We start from the raw sequence: 18,542 nt of genomic DNA, 5'->3' as shown, positions 1-18,542 counted from the left end.
ACTTCATAAATACAGCCTTATTTCCAAATTGACCTTGCACGGATTCAGTAGCAGTGTGCCCCATATTCTCACGTTTTAATTCCTGAAGGAAAACTTTCATCTTTGGATAGATTTTACTTTATTATAGTTGATCAATTCAAGCTGTTGATACATATATTCCTGGCCCTAAATTATATTCTGCTCAAACACAAAGTAACTCCAAAATAGCTTTAAGGAGGAGGAGGTCTTGTGCTGTACTTGCATTGCTATTTCATCCAAGTACCAAGAAAGAAGGGAACACTTCATTCAAGAAGTTCCAGGAAAATGCAATTGATCAGTGGGTGACTAAGTGAAAAGCACCAGCGACAGTCCAGCATTGCCATGATTTACAAAACTGGAAAGCATCATTATAATCCTGACATCTTGTACAATATATGCCATAGAGAGAAAAAGCCATTTTCTTCATTTTTTTTGCTTTTACAATGGCAAGACTCAAATTACAGTGTCATATGAAAACTACCCAGGTACACTCACTCATTTTTTCCTCACCTTTGGGTTAGGATGACGACTAATGATTAGGCTGACCGGGCCGGGTCCACACTCACTCAGGATTGCATAGGCTTCGCTTAATGCTGCGTGACGCAGGCTCACAGAATCCGCCTCCAGAATCTGGTCACCCCGGCTGCACAGAGACACAGAGTCACCTAATCACAACCACTTTCCACGCAAAAAAATTTTCAACTGATGGCCAAGATTCTTCAAAGACACAAGTGTTCTGGAAAAGACATGACTTTCAAAGAAGGTGCTGCTCCCAGTGATGTGAATGGTTTAAGTCCTCTCGAGTTCATGAGGGAGGCTCAGATATCCCCTCTGCGCTTACTGTCAGTGCAAAAATCTGTATTAAATCAACCAAGAAAACTGTCTGCATTTGGACCAGGGTGAAAGCCAGCTTCAGTTCCAGTTCTGCATTCAGATATTTATTGAGCACAGAAGAGGAAAAATGAGATTCAGATGGGCTGTTCCTTCACACCATATCAAATTACTTAGCAGAAACACTGATAAGAAATTCATGATTTCGATTATCAGTTTACAAAATGACTCCAGGAAAAAAATTGAGCTTGGTGAGCCTGTATTTGCTAAAAAATAACATATACAACTCATTAAAAAGGAAAAAAAAAAAAAAAAAAAACCCCAACACAAAAACAACTCGCCCGAAAGGAAACCATGCTGTGTGACTTCAAAGGACATGTAGCGATATGGCAAGGGCGTATGGCTTTAAACGGAAAGACGGCAGGATTAGATCAGGTATTAGGAAGAAATTCTTTACTGTCAGGGTGGTGAGGCATCGGAACAGGTTGCCCAGAGAAGCTCAGGAAGTGTCAGAGACCACTGGATGGATGGAGTTCTGAGTAACCTAATCTAGTGGAAGGTTCCCTGCCCATGGCAGGGGGTTTGAAACAAGATGATTTTTAATGTCTCTTCCAAGCCATTCCACGATTGTAGGATCGTTTAGTTCTGTTCTCTCAGTTTTGTAACTCCTGGTTATGGTGCTCAGACACTTGGAACTGTTCAAAAGAAAATATCATCAACTAGGGATATCATTAAAGCATTCTTCCTAATTCCTGAAACATTTGCTTTGAATAGACACTCTCAAAGAATCTACTACTGCTGGCTTATGTTGGGCTACTTGTGACAATGACACTGTGTTTACACTATGAGCACACACAACAAAGGCAAAATAACAATTGTAATTCAGTAACCTGCACTTCTGGTACAGGCTCAGAAAAGCAAAGGGTGACCTATCAGTTGTGCAATCATCCCACTGCTCTGCCCATTCTTTAGACTTACACAAATGGAGTCACTTACAGAGCCACATGACTGAGAGAGGGAGCTCAGATAGAGAGGAGCTGGATTCAAACCTCCCCTGGCATTGCAAAGCCAACATTTGATTAACAATGTTTTCCAAAAATCAAAACCATCCTGTAAGTCTTGGCCTATGAAGCCATAAATTGCTGATGGGACAACAGAAGCAACGTCTCAAAGAAGCAAGCTAGAAATCTGGGAAGGATGCCTGGATATAATCAATCACATAAACCTAATAAACAATACAGCTGTGACATAAAGACATAACCAGCACTGCAATACTTTCCAAAGGGGCCTGCAAGAAAGCAAGTTACCATTAAAAGCTGTCTCCTGTAGACGTTTCTATATGATAGGAACTTTGAAGGGTTTTGGCAGCAATGCCACCATAAAATTATCTTCTTCCCTTATTCTAAGAAATCAAATTTCCACTGCAGTTTTCCTGGTGAGCCAAGAAACAGAAGGCATGTTTCTCTAGCCATGTGAAAGCAAAGCATTTGCTTGGCCTCTCTGCACCAGTGCTTGCACCACACACTCAAAGTGGATTGCACAGTCCCAGAATCTCTTCAGCACAGTCTACCCTCTGGAGCTATGCTCCCAGCATTTACCAGCAGTTATGGAGGAACACAGAAACTGGCAAGGTTTCCTCCAATGTTTTTCAAAAATGAAGCCTCCACAAGAGGAAAAGCAAGTTTCTGTCAATCTAATGTAAGGCACAAGGGAACCCTGGGAATGATTGCTTCCTTCCATGACAGAGTGAGTCGGGCTAGTCAGTCTGCAGCAATCCTTCCAGACTGAGAGTAAGGGCAGAAGAACACTGCTGTAGCCATGGGCACAGGCAGCTGCAGGAACATCTATCCCAGCTCTTTTTAGGAGAGTTTCAGGTGACTGAGCTTTTAGCAGAGCTCTGCAAATTTCCTCCCAGTCTGGGGTCTCTAGCTGCAGCTCTCACAAAAAAAGCATGAGGCTGCACTTCTTGCCGCTCCCCTTTTTCAAAGGCTGCTATTAGGCTCAGCTTTCTGAATAGAGAACTTTTAAAAAAAACAACCAAACAACCCAGAGCTTAATGATCATGCTGTTTCCAGAACACAGAATAATGTTTCCTGGGTATTTAATAGTACTTTGGAATGTCTTTACTTAAATGTTTTCTTTTTGGTGAACTCTTAAATATAAATTTCCTCCCCTGCTACATCAACCAATTGGTGAAAACAAAGCCTCAATCGATTTTATTGTAAAACCAGTCCAGCATGTTTCTGCTTTAACCAACCTTAATCTGCCATCCATTTTAGCCACTGATCCTGGGGCCAAGCTGTGAATGTAAATCCCAGGAGAGCTGTTTTCCAGTGTGAGACAACAGGCACCAATGCCGAGCCCAACCCCTGGCTCTGTGAAAAACAAGAAGTACAAAGAAATGTGGCAGATTGTAATCGCACAGGACACGCAAGTGTTTGTGTTCCCACATCCCATCTGAGCTCAGGACTCCTGACATTGTTTCAGGGCTGGCGTTAGGTGCAGTCAGCCAGGAAGCTAAGACCAACAAGTGGAAATCAGGATTGAAAATCGCTGATCCTGACTGTTTTCTGAGACTCATCCACCTAAAAAAATACCCTGCACCATGGGAACCTCCTGGAAATGTCGCATAAGGTCTGATCTGGCCCAAAGCACAAAGGAGTAGGTGTAGCAATCCAATCCAAGATGTCACTTAAAATTACTGCAGAAAACACAAGCACAGAAGATGCTGCCAATTGTATTGCTCTTTTTTGTTAAGTATCTGTATGGCATTGCTCAGCAGAGAAGCACAAGGAAGGTGAGGCATTATCTCTGGTTCAATATCACCTCTGTCCATTTTCACCTTTGCTTTCCTTCAGGTAACAACATCCCTCTTGTAGGGATTACCGGACATCTTACATTCTCTCTCAAAATTTTGAATCCAACCTTTAAAATCACCATATTATAAGTCTTAAAAATAGGCATATTTGTCTAGCACATATAACATATGCTTTAACTTTACAATAAGCAATTACTAATAATGAGAGCAACCCTCAAAGAGAAGTTCAAACAGATCATCTGGGAACTTTTCAACACTGTGCAGCTCTGCCTTCCCTGGAGATGCCCTTCAAGAGAAGGACACAGCCTCTTGGGCTGCTGTGAGTATGATTTACATTTTGCCTGGTATCTCACAGCCTCTCTCTTTCAGCAGCACGGACACTGACTGCTATCCATAAGAGGATTCTGATTCTGGAGCAGCAAAATGTAGAAAAGGGAACTCTTCAGAAGTTTCTGCATTAGAGGGTACTTTCCCCCTCATCCTGTAGTTCAAGGTCAAATGGGCATGGGTGGGTGCACCAGACATAAGAGTCTCTAACCCTTTCCCAAAACCTCCCCTAAGAAGAAGAGATTGTTCTCTTAGACTGTTTTGATGGACCCTCACCTTTATTGAGTGTCACATCCATGACGATCCTGTCCTTGGGGCCAGGTCCTTTGCGGCTGGAGGAGGAGCCATCGGGCTCCTCAAGGCCAGGGACAGGCACGCTGGCACTGGGGGAGCTGGAGCGGCTCAGCAGGGTGGGGGTGACGCAGGGCGTGAGGCTGGGGCTGCGCAGCCGTGTGCGCACCGTCAGCGTCACCACGCCCTTCTTGAGTTGCTGCAGACACAGCACAGAACCACAGTCAGCTGACCAGCATTTGTCAACAAACCTGCACACAGTAACTTGTGGCAGAGCAAGAGTATCAAGCTAAGAGTATGGATGGCAATGAGTGAAGAGGAGCGTGAATCTCTTCAGTGCTACATCCAAGTTACCTTGAACCTCTGGATGGCCTCCTGATGGGTCAGTCCTTGTAGAGACTCTCCATTAACTTCCAGGATTTCATCCCCTGGTAAAGAGATACAAAATATGAGGTCAGCAATACCGGGACTGTAAAGATTTGAAACATCTTTCCTGAACATGAGGTGATCCACTACTACAAGGATTTCAGTTAACTATTCAATAAAAAGCCTTTTATTGTTCTCAATTTATTTTCACTTGTACCAATGTTTCTACAAGTTACTAGCAATGAATTAACAAAGTAAAAACTGTTCTTCAGCAGAGATCCTTAACTTGGCATTCCCATTTTCACAAACAAGCTGAAAATGCTACGGATTTTAACTAAAGTCTGAAAATGATTATGACATGAAGTTCAAAGGTCCTAAAAAAGCTGACATTCTTTTGTATGCATTAACAGGATAAATGAAGAACTAAGTGAAACACTACAGCACATCACTTCAAAGCCTGTTCAGAGAAAACGAACCTTGCATCCATGGGCAGAAAGCAAATGTGTTCCCTTACTAAACGCCTGCAGACGGAGAATCATGTAGCAGCCCACATGCTGTGACAACAAATGTCTTTTTCACCTCAAGGAACATGTCCTGTCAGATTTCTACCAGCTTCCAGACTCTGGGTCTTACTACTTACACCCAGCTGTGATATCTACATTCATTTTATTAAAAGCAGGGTCAGCATGATCCAGATTCACTTCCTGCAATTTTACTTGTGTCTGTGCAAAATTACATGGGGAAATATCATCAGCTAACCCTCCTCTCCTTTCCTAGCCTCAGTAAAGAAAAAAAAAAAAAAAAATTTTGCAAGCTATGAATAGTCTGCAAATGATTGCTGGGTTTATGGGACAGCTGCTACTTTTTGGCTTCCCACAGCAAGTGCACAACCTATGATGTAGGGATGTGAGCTTCCCTCTGGCAGCAAGTGTGAGAGTTGGCACCAAAAGCGGTCTCAAACACAACGAGTGCGATAAGACAGAAGGAGGGGAATGATGATGAGAGAAGTAACACAGGAGCAGCTTTCACTGGAAGCAAAGTAACACAATCCCTGCAGAAGGGTTGTAAACCACCACTCTAAACTCAGGGTCACTTTGTATTTTCAACACTAAGAATGCATCTGTCTGACACAGCACTCAGACCATGGTGCAGCACACAGAGAGCAGGCTATGCATTCAGCTCAGACATCAAGACCGGAAAAGCAGCAATAAAATCTGGCTACATTTCCTTCTCTAACCAGGGTGATCTTAGTGCAAATCCCATACTTTTTTTTTTTTTTTTTTTTTTTCTTCTGGTTATTGTGATTCTCATCTTGTCAAAATCGTACCAGGAGGCTTAGAGGGTGCAAGGGCTCAAAAGAGCCTCTCCCAGACATATCTCTCTATATAAATACCTTCTCACACCAGCATCTTTAAGCCAGATGTTGCTGGCTATCACTATTTTCCTGCTGTCATTGACTCTGTCCAACTGAAGAATTGCAGCTTGCTGTTTGGGCAAATAAAGTTCATGAAAGAGAAAGGGGAAAACAAAGTGGTCACCACAATTCTGTTATTCCCGCTCCTCAATATGAAATATAGTCAAGTTAATTGCTAGGAGTGATCTTCCACAGGATGAACAAACAGGGCATTTTATATTTTCCATAGCCTCTTGCTGCTGGCCAGGTGCCTAAACATAGCTGTACTTGAATTTTCCTCCTGGACTGAAATAATACTCCACTGCTGTCCTTTCTGTGAAGTTGGATTCTCTCTACCATACCTTCTTTAAGCCTTCCATCAGCAGCTGCTGCTCCATTTGGGAATATCGTCTTCACAAAAATCCCCATGCGTCCACGAGCAGAATCCTGACCTCCCACAATGCTGAATCCAAGACCCTACAGAAAAGAGAGGAGAAGACATACAGCTGGCACCTTACTCTCTAATCACCTCTATGAGAAAGACTGCAAATAATGTACAAGACAAAGGAAAGATGAAAACTTAAAATGTTCTGACGAACTGCCCTGCCAACTTACTCTCTCCTTCTATTTCCCCACTTACTTTCACCCTATTATCAATATCCATCAGCCCAAAAAATAGCTGCAGGCACCCTAAGCTGATATACCTAAAATTCTGAGATTATTTTGGGTTTTTTCTAAACACTGGGTCAATAGCTTTCCCATTTTAAAAACAGTAACACATTTGTTTTGAATTAACAGACAGCCAATTTCTACCCGAGATCTATATCCAGGATTAACTATAGGTTTCTCTTATGTCACAGACCCTACATTTCCTCAGGAAGAAGAAAAGCTTCAGAACATGACATAAGGTCAGTCCTGCAATGTCGGGAATGTAGCTGAAAGGAGAATGGCATATGGGGGCTACCACTCACATGTACATTTTTAATTATTCTGGAAACATATATCACGTTGTATTTAAATAAATCTAGATCAATAGATTCCCTGGGGCTTCATCCATTAGCTTTTACCCCTGCACTACCCCAGCAGGCTATGAGACCATCTTGCAAAGCTGACCTGAGAACTGATGAACATGGCAGAATGAACCTCTTCTCCTTCTGCTTAGTTATTTCCCAGACAAATCACTTCCTTGATCCACAACCTTTTCCCATATTTTCCCTCTTGTCACTGCTGTTCATGCATTTTACAGAATACAGAGAAAAGTCACCATCCAGGTGGACAAGGGATGTGGAGAACTGTTGTGCTTTAGTGATCTGAAACCACGGACATCATTATTGCCTTGGGCAGTGCTCTCCAGCTGAAGGATGCTGCCAGGGCAAGCCCTGAGTTTACAGTCCAATACAACAATCAGATCTTTTGTTCCACTATGTGAATGCAGAGCAGGCCACCACAGTTAAAAGCTTCTAGTAATTTGGTAAGACATTACTGATTTCCAGAAAGGAAGCAACTTAGCTCCCTTGTGCAGAACAAAATAACTCCACTAACTGCTCAACCCGGTGCAATTACCAACTGCAAATCAACCTAGAGAAAGCAGGAAGCTCCTGGCACCCCCATGCCTGGACACAGGAGGTCTCTCCACGACTCCATGAGTGGGCTGGGAGAATACGCCTGCCAAGTACAGCAGTTCTTACACTAGCCCACCATCCCAGACAAGCACAGCCGCTGCACAGCAGGAAACGACCCCCTGCAGATCTACCTATGGATGCAAACTTAAATGCAAACACTTTGCTTCCCGCAACCAACACCATAACTCTGCGGAGAAACGTTTCAAGTCCCAGATCTGCACAGGGATAATAAATGAGCGTGACTGCAAGAATTGTACAAGGCGCAATCCCTAACAGAGATCACCAAGGAGGGTTGAAGGCACAGAAAATGGCAGCTGCTTTAGGTAGTTCTTGATCAGTAGGGTCTGCATTCTCCCAGTTGCTTCCTAAAACCTTGGAGCTAAGTGCAGAAAGGTAGGAGGGCTGGCTTATCCCAGGGAGAGAAATAATCTAATTTCCAGGGGGAGAAATAATCTAATTTCATGAGAAAAACAGAATAAAAAAATAAGTACATGAAAAATGAGGAAATATTTGCTCAACTGTGAGCCAGGCTACCCGTAGAAGTAACTGCTTCTAACTCTTTGCTAAACATAAAGCACAACAAGAAATTAGTTTACCATTTGAGCTTGAAAGTCAAAACTTTCAAACTTCTTAGTCCAAACCAAATCCATCTGATGACTTTAAAGACTATTTCACAAAAGGACATGCATATTTTTAGCATATTTAAATGACAACTCCAATACTAGGTGGATTTGATTAGGGAAAACAATATACACCTAGGTTAATGCTTATCTATTTTTTCTTAGCATTCAGCCAGCTGGCATCTAGCAAGTGTGTAAACGCCTTATTGGGGGAGAGGACTTTTTGACCCACGGAATTCAGTGCTCTCAGAGAAGCAATCAGCCAGTAACCCGTCTTCAGGTTTAACACTTAATTTGCAGTAATTTATTTCTTTTAAAAATGCATCTAGATTCCACAGAGGGAAAATATGCTTGTCCATAAATATACATGCAAATAGGTACTGTTCTGTAGCTGCACTAACTTTGCATAAACATACATATTTAGAGATCCATTATAAATATTTGATATCTGAGTAATGGTGAGATGCACCAAACCAAAATTAAAGCCACCCTGTGTCAAGTGGATGACAAAAACATCATATCCCCTGTATTTTGCAGATATAACTTTGGCATTTATGTTTGGAAATGGGATTTGTTTATCGTTAGCACTATTACCTTGAGAGCGGCTGGAAGTACAGGAGATACCTCTTAAATGCCAGCTCCTGTTACATGTGAGAAACACGCAGAAATCCTCACCTTGCCTTGCCCTTTCATCAGGACAATGTTGGAAATGATGGATGGCTGGGTCAGTCTCCATGGAGATTCCACTTGGGCAGCACTGAAGGAACGGGTAGATTTCTTCACAATATGGTAGTCCTAACATCAACAAACAAGGGTAATTGCTCTGATTGCTTGGCACAGAAAGTGGGGATGTCATACTGGGAAAATTGCATGTGTCTGGGAAGAGGGATCCAATGTCTTAGAGATATACTCAGAGAAATGTTCAAGGGATGAAACTTCAGCTCACTACAATCAAAATGAATCTTGCCATGGTAATTTTCCCACATTTTGCACAGTAGAATAATTTTGAAATGCATCAATCACAATTTAAATTAAAAGGATTAAAGGTAACCTCATGATATATTCAACTCCTTATTTGCTAAAAAAAAAGGAGAAAGAAAAAGAGAAGGGAAAGGCTTACATTTTAAGATAATTAAAATAAAGAGCATTAGAAATTTTTTTGTTGTTGTTAAAGTCCTCACATCTCTAGAACTGCAACTCCTAAGATGAACAGCCTTAGGACCCTGTGGCCCCAAGCAAGCAGTACTCTCCTGCACAACACTCAAAACTCTCCACAGGTGGCCAACACATCCCATTTTGGTGTCCAGGTCTGGTTCCAGTCCCATGACATACCTACGTGATCCTGTTTCATGACCCTCGCCCACTTCTATGAGCTCCAAGCAGATGCCATAGGACCGAGAACAGTGAGGTGCTCACAGCCAGCTCTGCCTTCCCACTCACCTGTCTGGCTCCTGCTGACTCCAGCTGCTGTGGCAGAGAGTGCTTTCTTCCACCCCGGGAATATTTCACCGCTATTTCGTAATTTGATTCACCATTTTCCACTGTCAGCTCATCGTCTTCTCCCACAGACTCCAAGCGAGATCCAGCACCTAAGAAATACCACAGAAATACATCATGCAAACATCTGAGAACTGCTTTAGCCTCTCTCAACAGTAGGCAATAACCACCTCCTGCAAATCCCAAATTAAAGTGCCTTAAACAATGCCACACAGTTCCCATCCAGGCAGTTAGAAATCAGTTTTGATCACGCTCAACCAAGAACTTTTCCTGCTCTCACAGGTTTTCTGCAATCTTTCACTGATACTGAACTCACGGTATTAAGGAAAAGTAAAAGATAATTGAGTCAGTAGCTCAGGGACAGAAAGACATTCATATGTTCACACCCAGTGGCACTTGCCAGTGCACTAAGCTCTCAAGCTTCATGTATTTAAAATTAAAAGACCTGACACTGCAGCAGTATTCATTTCTGGAGGTGTCATGTCACTTTGAGGGATTTTTTTCTGGAATAGAAAAAGTAAAAATGTGCCAAAAAAAAATTGCTATTTTCTTTCCTTTTGGCAACAATTCTAGTTGTCTTAAAGAGAAGAATGCAGAGTTCATGTAAGAAACAGAATTATTTGTCTCGAAGGACATCCTGTAATTAGCCACAGAGTACCCTACTCCTCGCACCAGGGCTTCTCCAGTTCTCATTTTCTGCAAGGTCCCCGCAGAATCCCCAGTCACAGCAGTTCCCACACATTCATCTTTGTCATTTCCACACTGCACAGGGAAGGGCCATTAACCTCTATTTTACAGATGAAAATCCAAGACACAGGCCAAATTTGCACAAGCTGGATTTCATGACGAGGATTTAAGATTACTTCAAAGCAGTGTTAGGTTGGAGCTGCCATAGAGAGCAGCAGCTCTGATATCCATCATCCTCACTATCTGTACCCCAGGAACAGGGAGTCATCGGATGAGGTAGATGCAGTGAAAATTTGCCCAGGAGAGCCCCAAACACATTTTCTGCTACCTCCTCCCTGCCTGGAGGCTGTGCCAGGGAGGGATGGAGCACAGAGCTGGTGCAGCTGCTTTTTTCCACTCAACATGAAAGCAATTCTGCTGATGCATGCATAGGCAGATTTTGTACCCACTGCCCAGAGTGCAATTTAAACCTGCTCCCTGCTTTGGGATCTGAAATTGGGATCTCTGCTTTTCAACTCCCTTTTCCCCAGCACACAGGCTGCTGCTGCTGCACACAGACAGGATACCAATCTTGGCAGGACCAGCATTATGGCATTCTTTCATTCTCCGGCACCTACAACTAACCCTTTCCCATCACTTCTCCCTCTCTTCAGGAGAACAGTTGTAATTCTGTGTTTTCTGCCCATCTCCAAATGCATCTTCCTTTCTCACGCTGCAGTCCAGCCTGGTGGATGCTCTAGGCTCAACCACAGCCCAAGAGCATCAGCACTCACAGGAACAGGTTCCGGATCCTCAGTGAGCCACCAACTCACAGACTCAGGGGCTACAGGCAGGGGAGCTCCCTGGAGTATGCTAAAAATACCTTAGTAATCGGAAATTAGGGTGAACACAGGATAGAGGGAGCCTCAGAAAGCACTAGGATTAAGAACTCGGCACACAGGTTACTGTTACGACTTTGGGACAAAGCAACAGAAAATATGGGGATTAGTCACCATAATGGGCATTTCCATCAGAGCACACTGAAATACATAGACAATGCAAATAGTTAAAAAAAAAAAAGCGATAAAGAAACAAACAAACAAGAAAGAAAGACACTTCTGAAGTTTTGCATAATATTTCTGTCCCTACAATAGTTCAGCTCAGGAGGCAAAATGCAACTATATTATAGATAGGATTTTCCTTCCAAAATAAACTAATATGATTTTGAAGAAATCCTATCCCACTTTTTGAGAGTTAAAATAAATATACTACATTTAAAAAATCTACAGTTGCTATCTTCTATCAGTCCAGCTTTACCTTGAGATCGACTTCTGTATTTCAGTATGCCACTTGCTAGAGTTGAACTCTGATTGTTTCCTTTGGACACTTCTCCACAAGCTGGATCTTGAGACTTCTCTGTTTCCATCACCTAAAAGAAAGTTAAAAAAAATTTTAAAATTCTTGTAAACTAGAGATGCTGATGCTATTTTTCTCATTGTCATTATGGGCACAGAAAATTCCACTGCATATCATCTGTTTCCAAAACATGTCATTGTATTAAGTCAGCATACATTTTCTGTAAGTAATTTTTCCAACGTCTTTGGACATTATGGTGAGGCATCCTCTGCAAGACACCATACTAATGCCCCCAGAATGCATCCAATACTCTCTGGCACCTCACTCAGGCATTTCAGGTGCATGTATTTGAACAAAACTGTAGCTTTTACTCCCATCTGTGCTGCTCTGCAGGCTTACAGAGACATCATATCTTTACAGAGAAAACCACTTTCAAAAAGCATTATTTTACTGTGTCTCCTGAGCACCAATGCAAAGCTTGATGAAGAAAAGTTTATTTAACAGAAAGTTGTGACAGCTAAGCACTTAAAAATCCTGGAAACATGAGATAAAAGCTTACAGGTGGAATCACAACCCCACCACCCTGAGTAAATGCACCAGGACAGGAGAAGTCTGTTTACCGACTGTGTTTGCCCAGATGTCAAGTAACAAGGTAAGCACCACGGCCACATGTCCTCTGCCTCCAGCTCTCCAGTGCTCAGGGACAAGCAGAGTCGCCCATGGAGAGACTCTGCCCAGCCCCTGCATTTTGGAAGGTGCTGGTGAACTGCTGGAAGTCAGTTTTAAAAAATACCCCACCCAAGTAACCAAACACTTTCCTGTAAAAATAATTTCTGCTTCTGCTATTCAATCTTAAAAGCATCAGTCTTTCCCACACCCTGCCTCCCATCCCCCAGTCCCTCTTATACCCAAGCCAACAAAGCCAAAGTTTATCTTTTGTGCAAAGTCTAGACTTTGTGATTTTAGTTTGAACAGTAGAACCTTCAGGAAAACACAAAACAGGCAGAAACAGGAAGCTGGAATGGAAACTGCTTTTTATTCCTTCCCCTTCAACATGAACGGCTACATTTAATTTACACATAGTTTGTACATCCCAGCAAGTAGTTGTTGATTCTTCAGTGCATTGCAGCAACTGCTTTAGAGTCCACTTCCAGCATGCTTTGCTGCTCACAGCTCCATGTAAACTTAGAACCATCTGATTCATTCATCAGCCTGAAAAACAGACCAGCACTTGTAATTTGGTCATCCTGATAAGGGCTTCATTCCAGCAAATATATATCAGATTCAAAACACCACCTAAGAAACCCAAACCATCAGCAATTAGCCCACAGCCAAAGTATCACAAGCTCTCCTTCCAAGAGGAAGGAGAAGAACAGCAGAAGCAGATGGAAATGAGACAGGACCTCATGGATCTCACAAAGATATACTGAAATTTACTATACAAGTGGGAACTCTCTTTATGAAATGAGGATGCCTCACCTGTAGAAGGCTAAAATCATTTGCACAGACACAAAAATCACATGGTGGTCTTACAGGTGTACAAATAAATTGGTGCACAGGACCAGCGCTGACTCTGTGGTGGAGACATATGTGAAGCACAGAGATGAAGAGAAACAAGACAAATACCTCCCTAAAGCAGCCAGTTTTGCTGTCATGCTGTTCAACTATCCAAACAAACGGGGATGGGTCCAATCTGACTTTTCTGGAACTGAGCATAACGTACATCAAGTCTGGAGCTATAGAGTCATTTGGTTTCTGCAGTCTATGTGGATATGGACAGTTGTACCTGATTAAGATCACACAGCTCGCAGCCCACATCTGGATCACTTCCTCCAGCTCAGAGGAGGGGAGAAAAAATTACTTAGTTTGTAGCACCATACAAAGAGATGCTGAAATCATCTCTGCTAGTGCCAATTTCCACACTGAGCCTAGGCTAAAGGGTGACCTATTCAGTACATCTTGTGTCTCTACTACATGGGATTTGAATTTGGTTTTTGCTGACATATTGGGGTTTTTGCTGATTTTTATTTTGACTGTGCCACAAGAGAAAGATACCAATTCATCAGCAACCACATATATTTTCATCTAGTGGGGTGGGAAGAAAAACAGGACACAATTGCTACTTGTATTAAAACTGCGCACCCCGACCTACCCTCCTCTCATGGCAATCCTGGAGCCTGTGAGCTTACAGATATCAAACCCCACGTATGATCCACAGAAGGTCACATGTGTGCAAACACCGATGCTAGGGGAAGCCTCAAGACATTCTCAACAGCTTCCTGAAATTATATTTTATCCAGCTAGACTTCAGATCACAGTGCAGAAGTAAAAACATTTAAATTATCTGTGTCATTAAAAACATTTAAATTATGTGTGGTTTTGTTTTTTTTTTTTTTAATTTTAGCAGAAGACTTTTTCTGACATCAACTATAAACACATAGGGGAAGACACACTAGCATTTGCAACGAAGCAGATATTCTTTAAGTTGTTGAGCTTGCCTAATAAACCACCAGGAGTTAAATCATATCCAGAAAACACTTAGAAATCTGATCTACAAAGCTTGCAAGACCTCACCAAAGGTGGGTGTCTGTAATCTTTGGCTCTCTCATAACCTAGACAAGAAGAAACTCCAGCTCCACCTTATCCTTCTGGCCATGAACATATCACTTTACTGTCTCAAAGTGGCTGCCCAGATTTAAGCATGCCATTTTAATTTTCCTCACTTTAAAGGAAATGAAGCTTATTATTTCAGTCCTGTAGGCCTCTTATTAAACTAAACCAATAAATCCCTCCCAATGCCATCCCAGCATTACGGACAAGGGGAGCTTTAACACGCACAGTAGTTTGAAGAGAGATCTAAAAATAGAGCCCATTTTGCCAGTTCATTAAGTAGCTCTGGGATCAAGTGATGGTGACATCTCAATTGATTTCAAAGGAAACAGCACTATCAGGGACATGCGGTCCTGGCACTGCACCAGAACAAACAACTGCCCTCAGAGTCCTCGCCTGGGCAAAGCTCCAGCATGACCAGGCTCTTAATTAGGCGAGATGAGGAGCAGGATTATGACAGTCTGCAATGCTCAACCGCAAACAGCTTGGCAATCCCTTGACGATCTACAGAAACAAGACAACAACAGAGGTTGATACAATTTAATAAGCAAACTGCTTTTCTGCTGCCTTTGCAGAGCTCCTCAGCTGCTGCCTTTCCCATCAGCACGGCCACCCGACTCCCCAAGGCACAGCCTGGCTGGCTCTGCCGAGGAGTGCAAGCAAGGTGCAGACCAGTTTATCCCGATGGTTTGGGAATGAAACAGCAAGAACCAGGCTGAGGAGTCTCCAGCATAACAAATTCAGTTCTTCTTGCAGTGGTAAAGTAAGTCCACCAGCAAGACTACTGCCCTTCTTCAGAACACCCATGTGAAAGAGGAATGGCTGTGCACCAGCACAAGCTCTATGCGAAAAATCTTCTCTGGTCCCATTTACACTCTGTCCTGGTCTCCAACCGTGACAATTTTTCCTTAAGCAGCACTACCCCAAACATTAACAATGAATTGCCCCAACACCACGGTCTGTGGGGCAACCATCAGGAGGAACCCAACAGGCCTCCCTGAGAAGCCAGCAAAGACTCTTCAGAGCAATGCCCCAAACACCCAAAGCAAACCTTCACCTGTTCACTGCACAAAGTCTTTACTCCTAGTCCCTTGATACAAGCTGATGAGTTAAAGCCTTTAACCCTTGAAAAATTTTCAAAAATTTTTTTCCACAATCTGGTATAATTATAGCTGTTTCAGTTATTTGTGCAATTAGTTATTGCTTTATGGGGCACAGCATGCTTGAAGCCTTAAATGTATCTGCTAGGCAGGGGACTGCACATGCCCCTTTGCCTTGAACAGAAAGTAAAATACCTTCACTTTTAAATTAGCTCTTTTTCACTTCAATTGAATCCATCTCACAGAAAAATTACAAACTGCAGCACTATAATTTACAAGAATTAACACTGCAAGTAAGGCAGAGGACATGGATTTTCTGATCTTGGACAGCACTGAGGTTTCCATGTCTTACTACTTAGGATATGCACAAAGCTGCACAGATCCTAGAAGGAGGCTGATGATGGCGCTGCAGCACTCAGGGGCATTCTTCCAAAAGAGGACATCCCAAAATTCAGGGAGCTCCCTAAACACGGGGCTCACAAGAAGTCCAAATTACATCCAAACTCAGCAATTTTTAGCGCAAGCTAGAGGACTCCCCTCTTCCAAATGGCATTTGCATTGCTGCTCCTCTCTTTCATGAAACAAAAGCAGAGAACCACCTGAAGCCAGGGACGGAGCAAAAGAGAAGAAACATCGCCTCCACGTCAGCACTAACTCAGTGTCTTGAACCGGCACCTCTATAAAAACCAGTGCCCTGGTTGCTCCCCTGGTGCAAAGCAGCAGTTCTGCACATTCACCAGGGAGGCCTTGGGAGAGCTCAGATTTAGGGTTTGTTTGGCAGCACTGGTGAAACAAAGCCTCCACCGCCTTCCTCAGAAGCTCACTTGGGATCTACACATGCTGGTACCGCCAGATGTAACCTATACTTCCTCCTGCCCAGTCCAAGGGGCTCGATTTTACTTAATTTTAAAGAAAGTGTTGTCAAGCTCTTGGTTCATGTACAGCAAGAGATCAGGAAATCTGATAAACAGTCAAGAACTAGAGCTGCCCAGCTTTCTGAATAGGTGGAAATGCTAAATAAAACAAAAGCTTTTAAAGTGGTGTCTAGTCTGCCACTTTACCAAATGCCTGTACTCAAAAGCAACCCTAAGCCTTCAGTATAATGCAGTAGTTGCTAGACAAGGAATTACTATTCGCTTCAGGAAGCAGAAACCCCCAACAGTTATTTTTGTATCTCTTCTCAAAATCTACAGAGTAGTCACACACAAACCTGCACAAAAAACCAAATCTAGCATTCACCGGCACAAAGATAGTAGCAGTATCTGCCCATGCCCATTCTGTAAACAGACTGGAAGTGCACTATGGCAGAGCTGAGCTACCCTTCTTTGGTAATGCTCTATTTATTTTTTACATGATTCTCCAAAACCTACTTGAATGTGTTTGACACCAGGAGCCACCATATGTTGACCACTGTTCAGAGCATGCTGGCAGGTTTTTGATGAGGCAGGGTCCCAGCTGTGCTGCCTCCAATGACTCACTGGTCAGAGCTGCAGCACTGATCAGCAAAGCACACTCCATTTTCAGATATCCAAAGAATCACTAAAATTATTAATAACGTTTTGAAGAGAAAAGATTTCTAAAAGATATCATTTTAAATAGGAAGAAATGCAGGAAATGGCTAACACAGCCAAGTTCTCCATGAAACACATATCACAGACATGCTTTGGAAACGGTAAAACGCTCCCAGTTAAACAGTTCCCAATCCTTTTTGGACCAGATTACTCTTCTTCTGCAGTATGATTTTCACTAGAAACAGCTTTTGAGCTAAAGGAAATCAAATGCACACAAACAGATCCCTGCTGTCCTTTTTTATGCTCTATCCTTTTTTCCCCCTCAAACATCAAAAAAGCAGGACACATGCTTTCCATGCAGTTTAGTCACTGCCCACGAGATGTCTCTATGTGCTACAGAGATATCCCAGAAGACCAATCTTAGTAAACAGCAGAGACCTAAGGTATTCCATGAGTGTATGACAAACATGGAACTCAAGCAGTGTGAAAGCTAGTTCAGCTACTCCATTATTTTGTTTAATACAGGCTCAGTTCATGGTTTAGCACAAATCTGGATCCTTTACATCATAACAAACAATAAATTGCTTATCTTTTTTTCCTTTTATTTTTTTTAAATTATGATCTTTTATTTCCCAGTGAGGGACAAAGTACTCAATAATCTCTCCTCAAAATAAACAGCTCTCCTGAGAATGGAAGAAGACCTTTTTAATATTGATGTCAACCAACAGCTGCAGAGAGCATTCCCATGATGTTATGTGGGGGAGCTTTGGATTTCCGTTCCAAAGTGGCATTTTATACCATTTTAAGTATACAAGAAGATATAGAATACATAAGAATTAAGTGTCTTTCATACCTGCTTCTTCAAGGATCTGAAGCCTCATAAATTACAGATATTGCAGAGCACATCTGAAATGAGTTTTACCTGATTCCAACCAAGACTGGACAGTGTACACGGTCAAAAATTTGCAAATGTGGTACTGAGACATTCACACTAACTCAAAAATTCCAGAGCCTGAATCATCCTTCTGCTAATGTATGTGAGCTGCATGGCTGTGACAGCATTTCTCTTGTTCCAGTGCCATGAGAATGTTATTTTTAGCTTGTTAAAGGCAGTTTGTCTCCTTCAAAACTGGGCAGTTATCCAAACAGCCAAAGGAGAGACAGGCTGTACTGTATCTGATGCTTTATGGGAAAAGCCCCCATTCACAAAAAGACCATGCAGAACCTGTACCGTAGATAAACTTGTGTTTCTATTACTCTGCTGACTCAGCTTTCAAATATATCACACGGGAAGAGCAAAAATTGTAACTCTCGGCACTGTCTACACTGTAATTTATGGTCAAGTAAGAAAGGCTATCTTCCACCAGCCCAAGCAACAGGAGGTATTTCACGATTCGTAGACAACATAACATCTACAGAGTATCCTTCAAGTATTGGTCCCTGGGTGAAAGAGTTTTCTCTGGTCTTGCATTTAAGATGGAGGCAGTAGGAAAAGGCTCAGAAGGCCTGGGAGCCA

General features: G+C 42.5%; 1 protein-coding gene across 5 annotated transcripts in view; it reads right to left on the bottom strand.

The window, feature by feature from the left end:
- PDZD2 (PDZ domain containing 2) overlaps positions 1 to 18,542 on the bottom strand; it is a 204,817-nt gene that overhangs the window by 26,500 nt on the left and 159,775 nt on the right. For all 5 annotated transcript variants that reach the window (XM_040089765.2, XM_040089767.2, XM_040089766.2 and 2 more), the window contains 8 exons: positions 11,767 to 11,878; positions 9,727 to 9,875; positions 8,962 to 9,081; positions 6,407 to 6,521; positions 4,640 to 4,713; positions 4,271 to 4,484; positions 3,107 to 3,224; positions 529 to 661 (listed from right to left, as the gene is read on the bottom strand). In XM_040089765.2, coding sequence (XP_039945699.1) covers positions 529 to 661; positions 3,107 to 3,224; positions 4,271 to 4,484; positions 4,640 to 4,713; positions 6,407 to 6,521; positions 8,962 to 9,081; positions 9,727 to 9,875; positions 11,767 to 11,878 — 1,035 coding nt within the window. The remainder of the gene's footprint in view (positions 1 to 528; positions 662 to 3,106; positions 3,225 to 4,270; positions 4,485 to 4,639; positions 4,714 to 6,406; positions 6,522 to 8,961; positions 9,082 to 9,726; positions 9,876 to 11,766; positions 11,879 to 18,542) is intronic.

Source organism: Hirundo rustica, chromosome Z, assembly GCF_015227805.2.
Source record: "Hirundo rustica isolate bHirRus1 chromosome Z, bHirRus1.pri.v3, whole genome shotgun sequence".
Taxonomy (NCBI): domain Eukaryota; kingdom Metazoa; phylum Chordata; class Aves; order Passeriformes; family Hirundinidae; genus Hirundo; species Hirundo rustica.
This window is presented reverse-complemented; position numbering and strand designations above follow the sequence as displayed.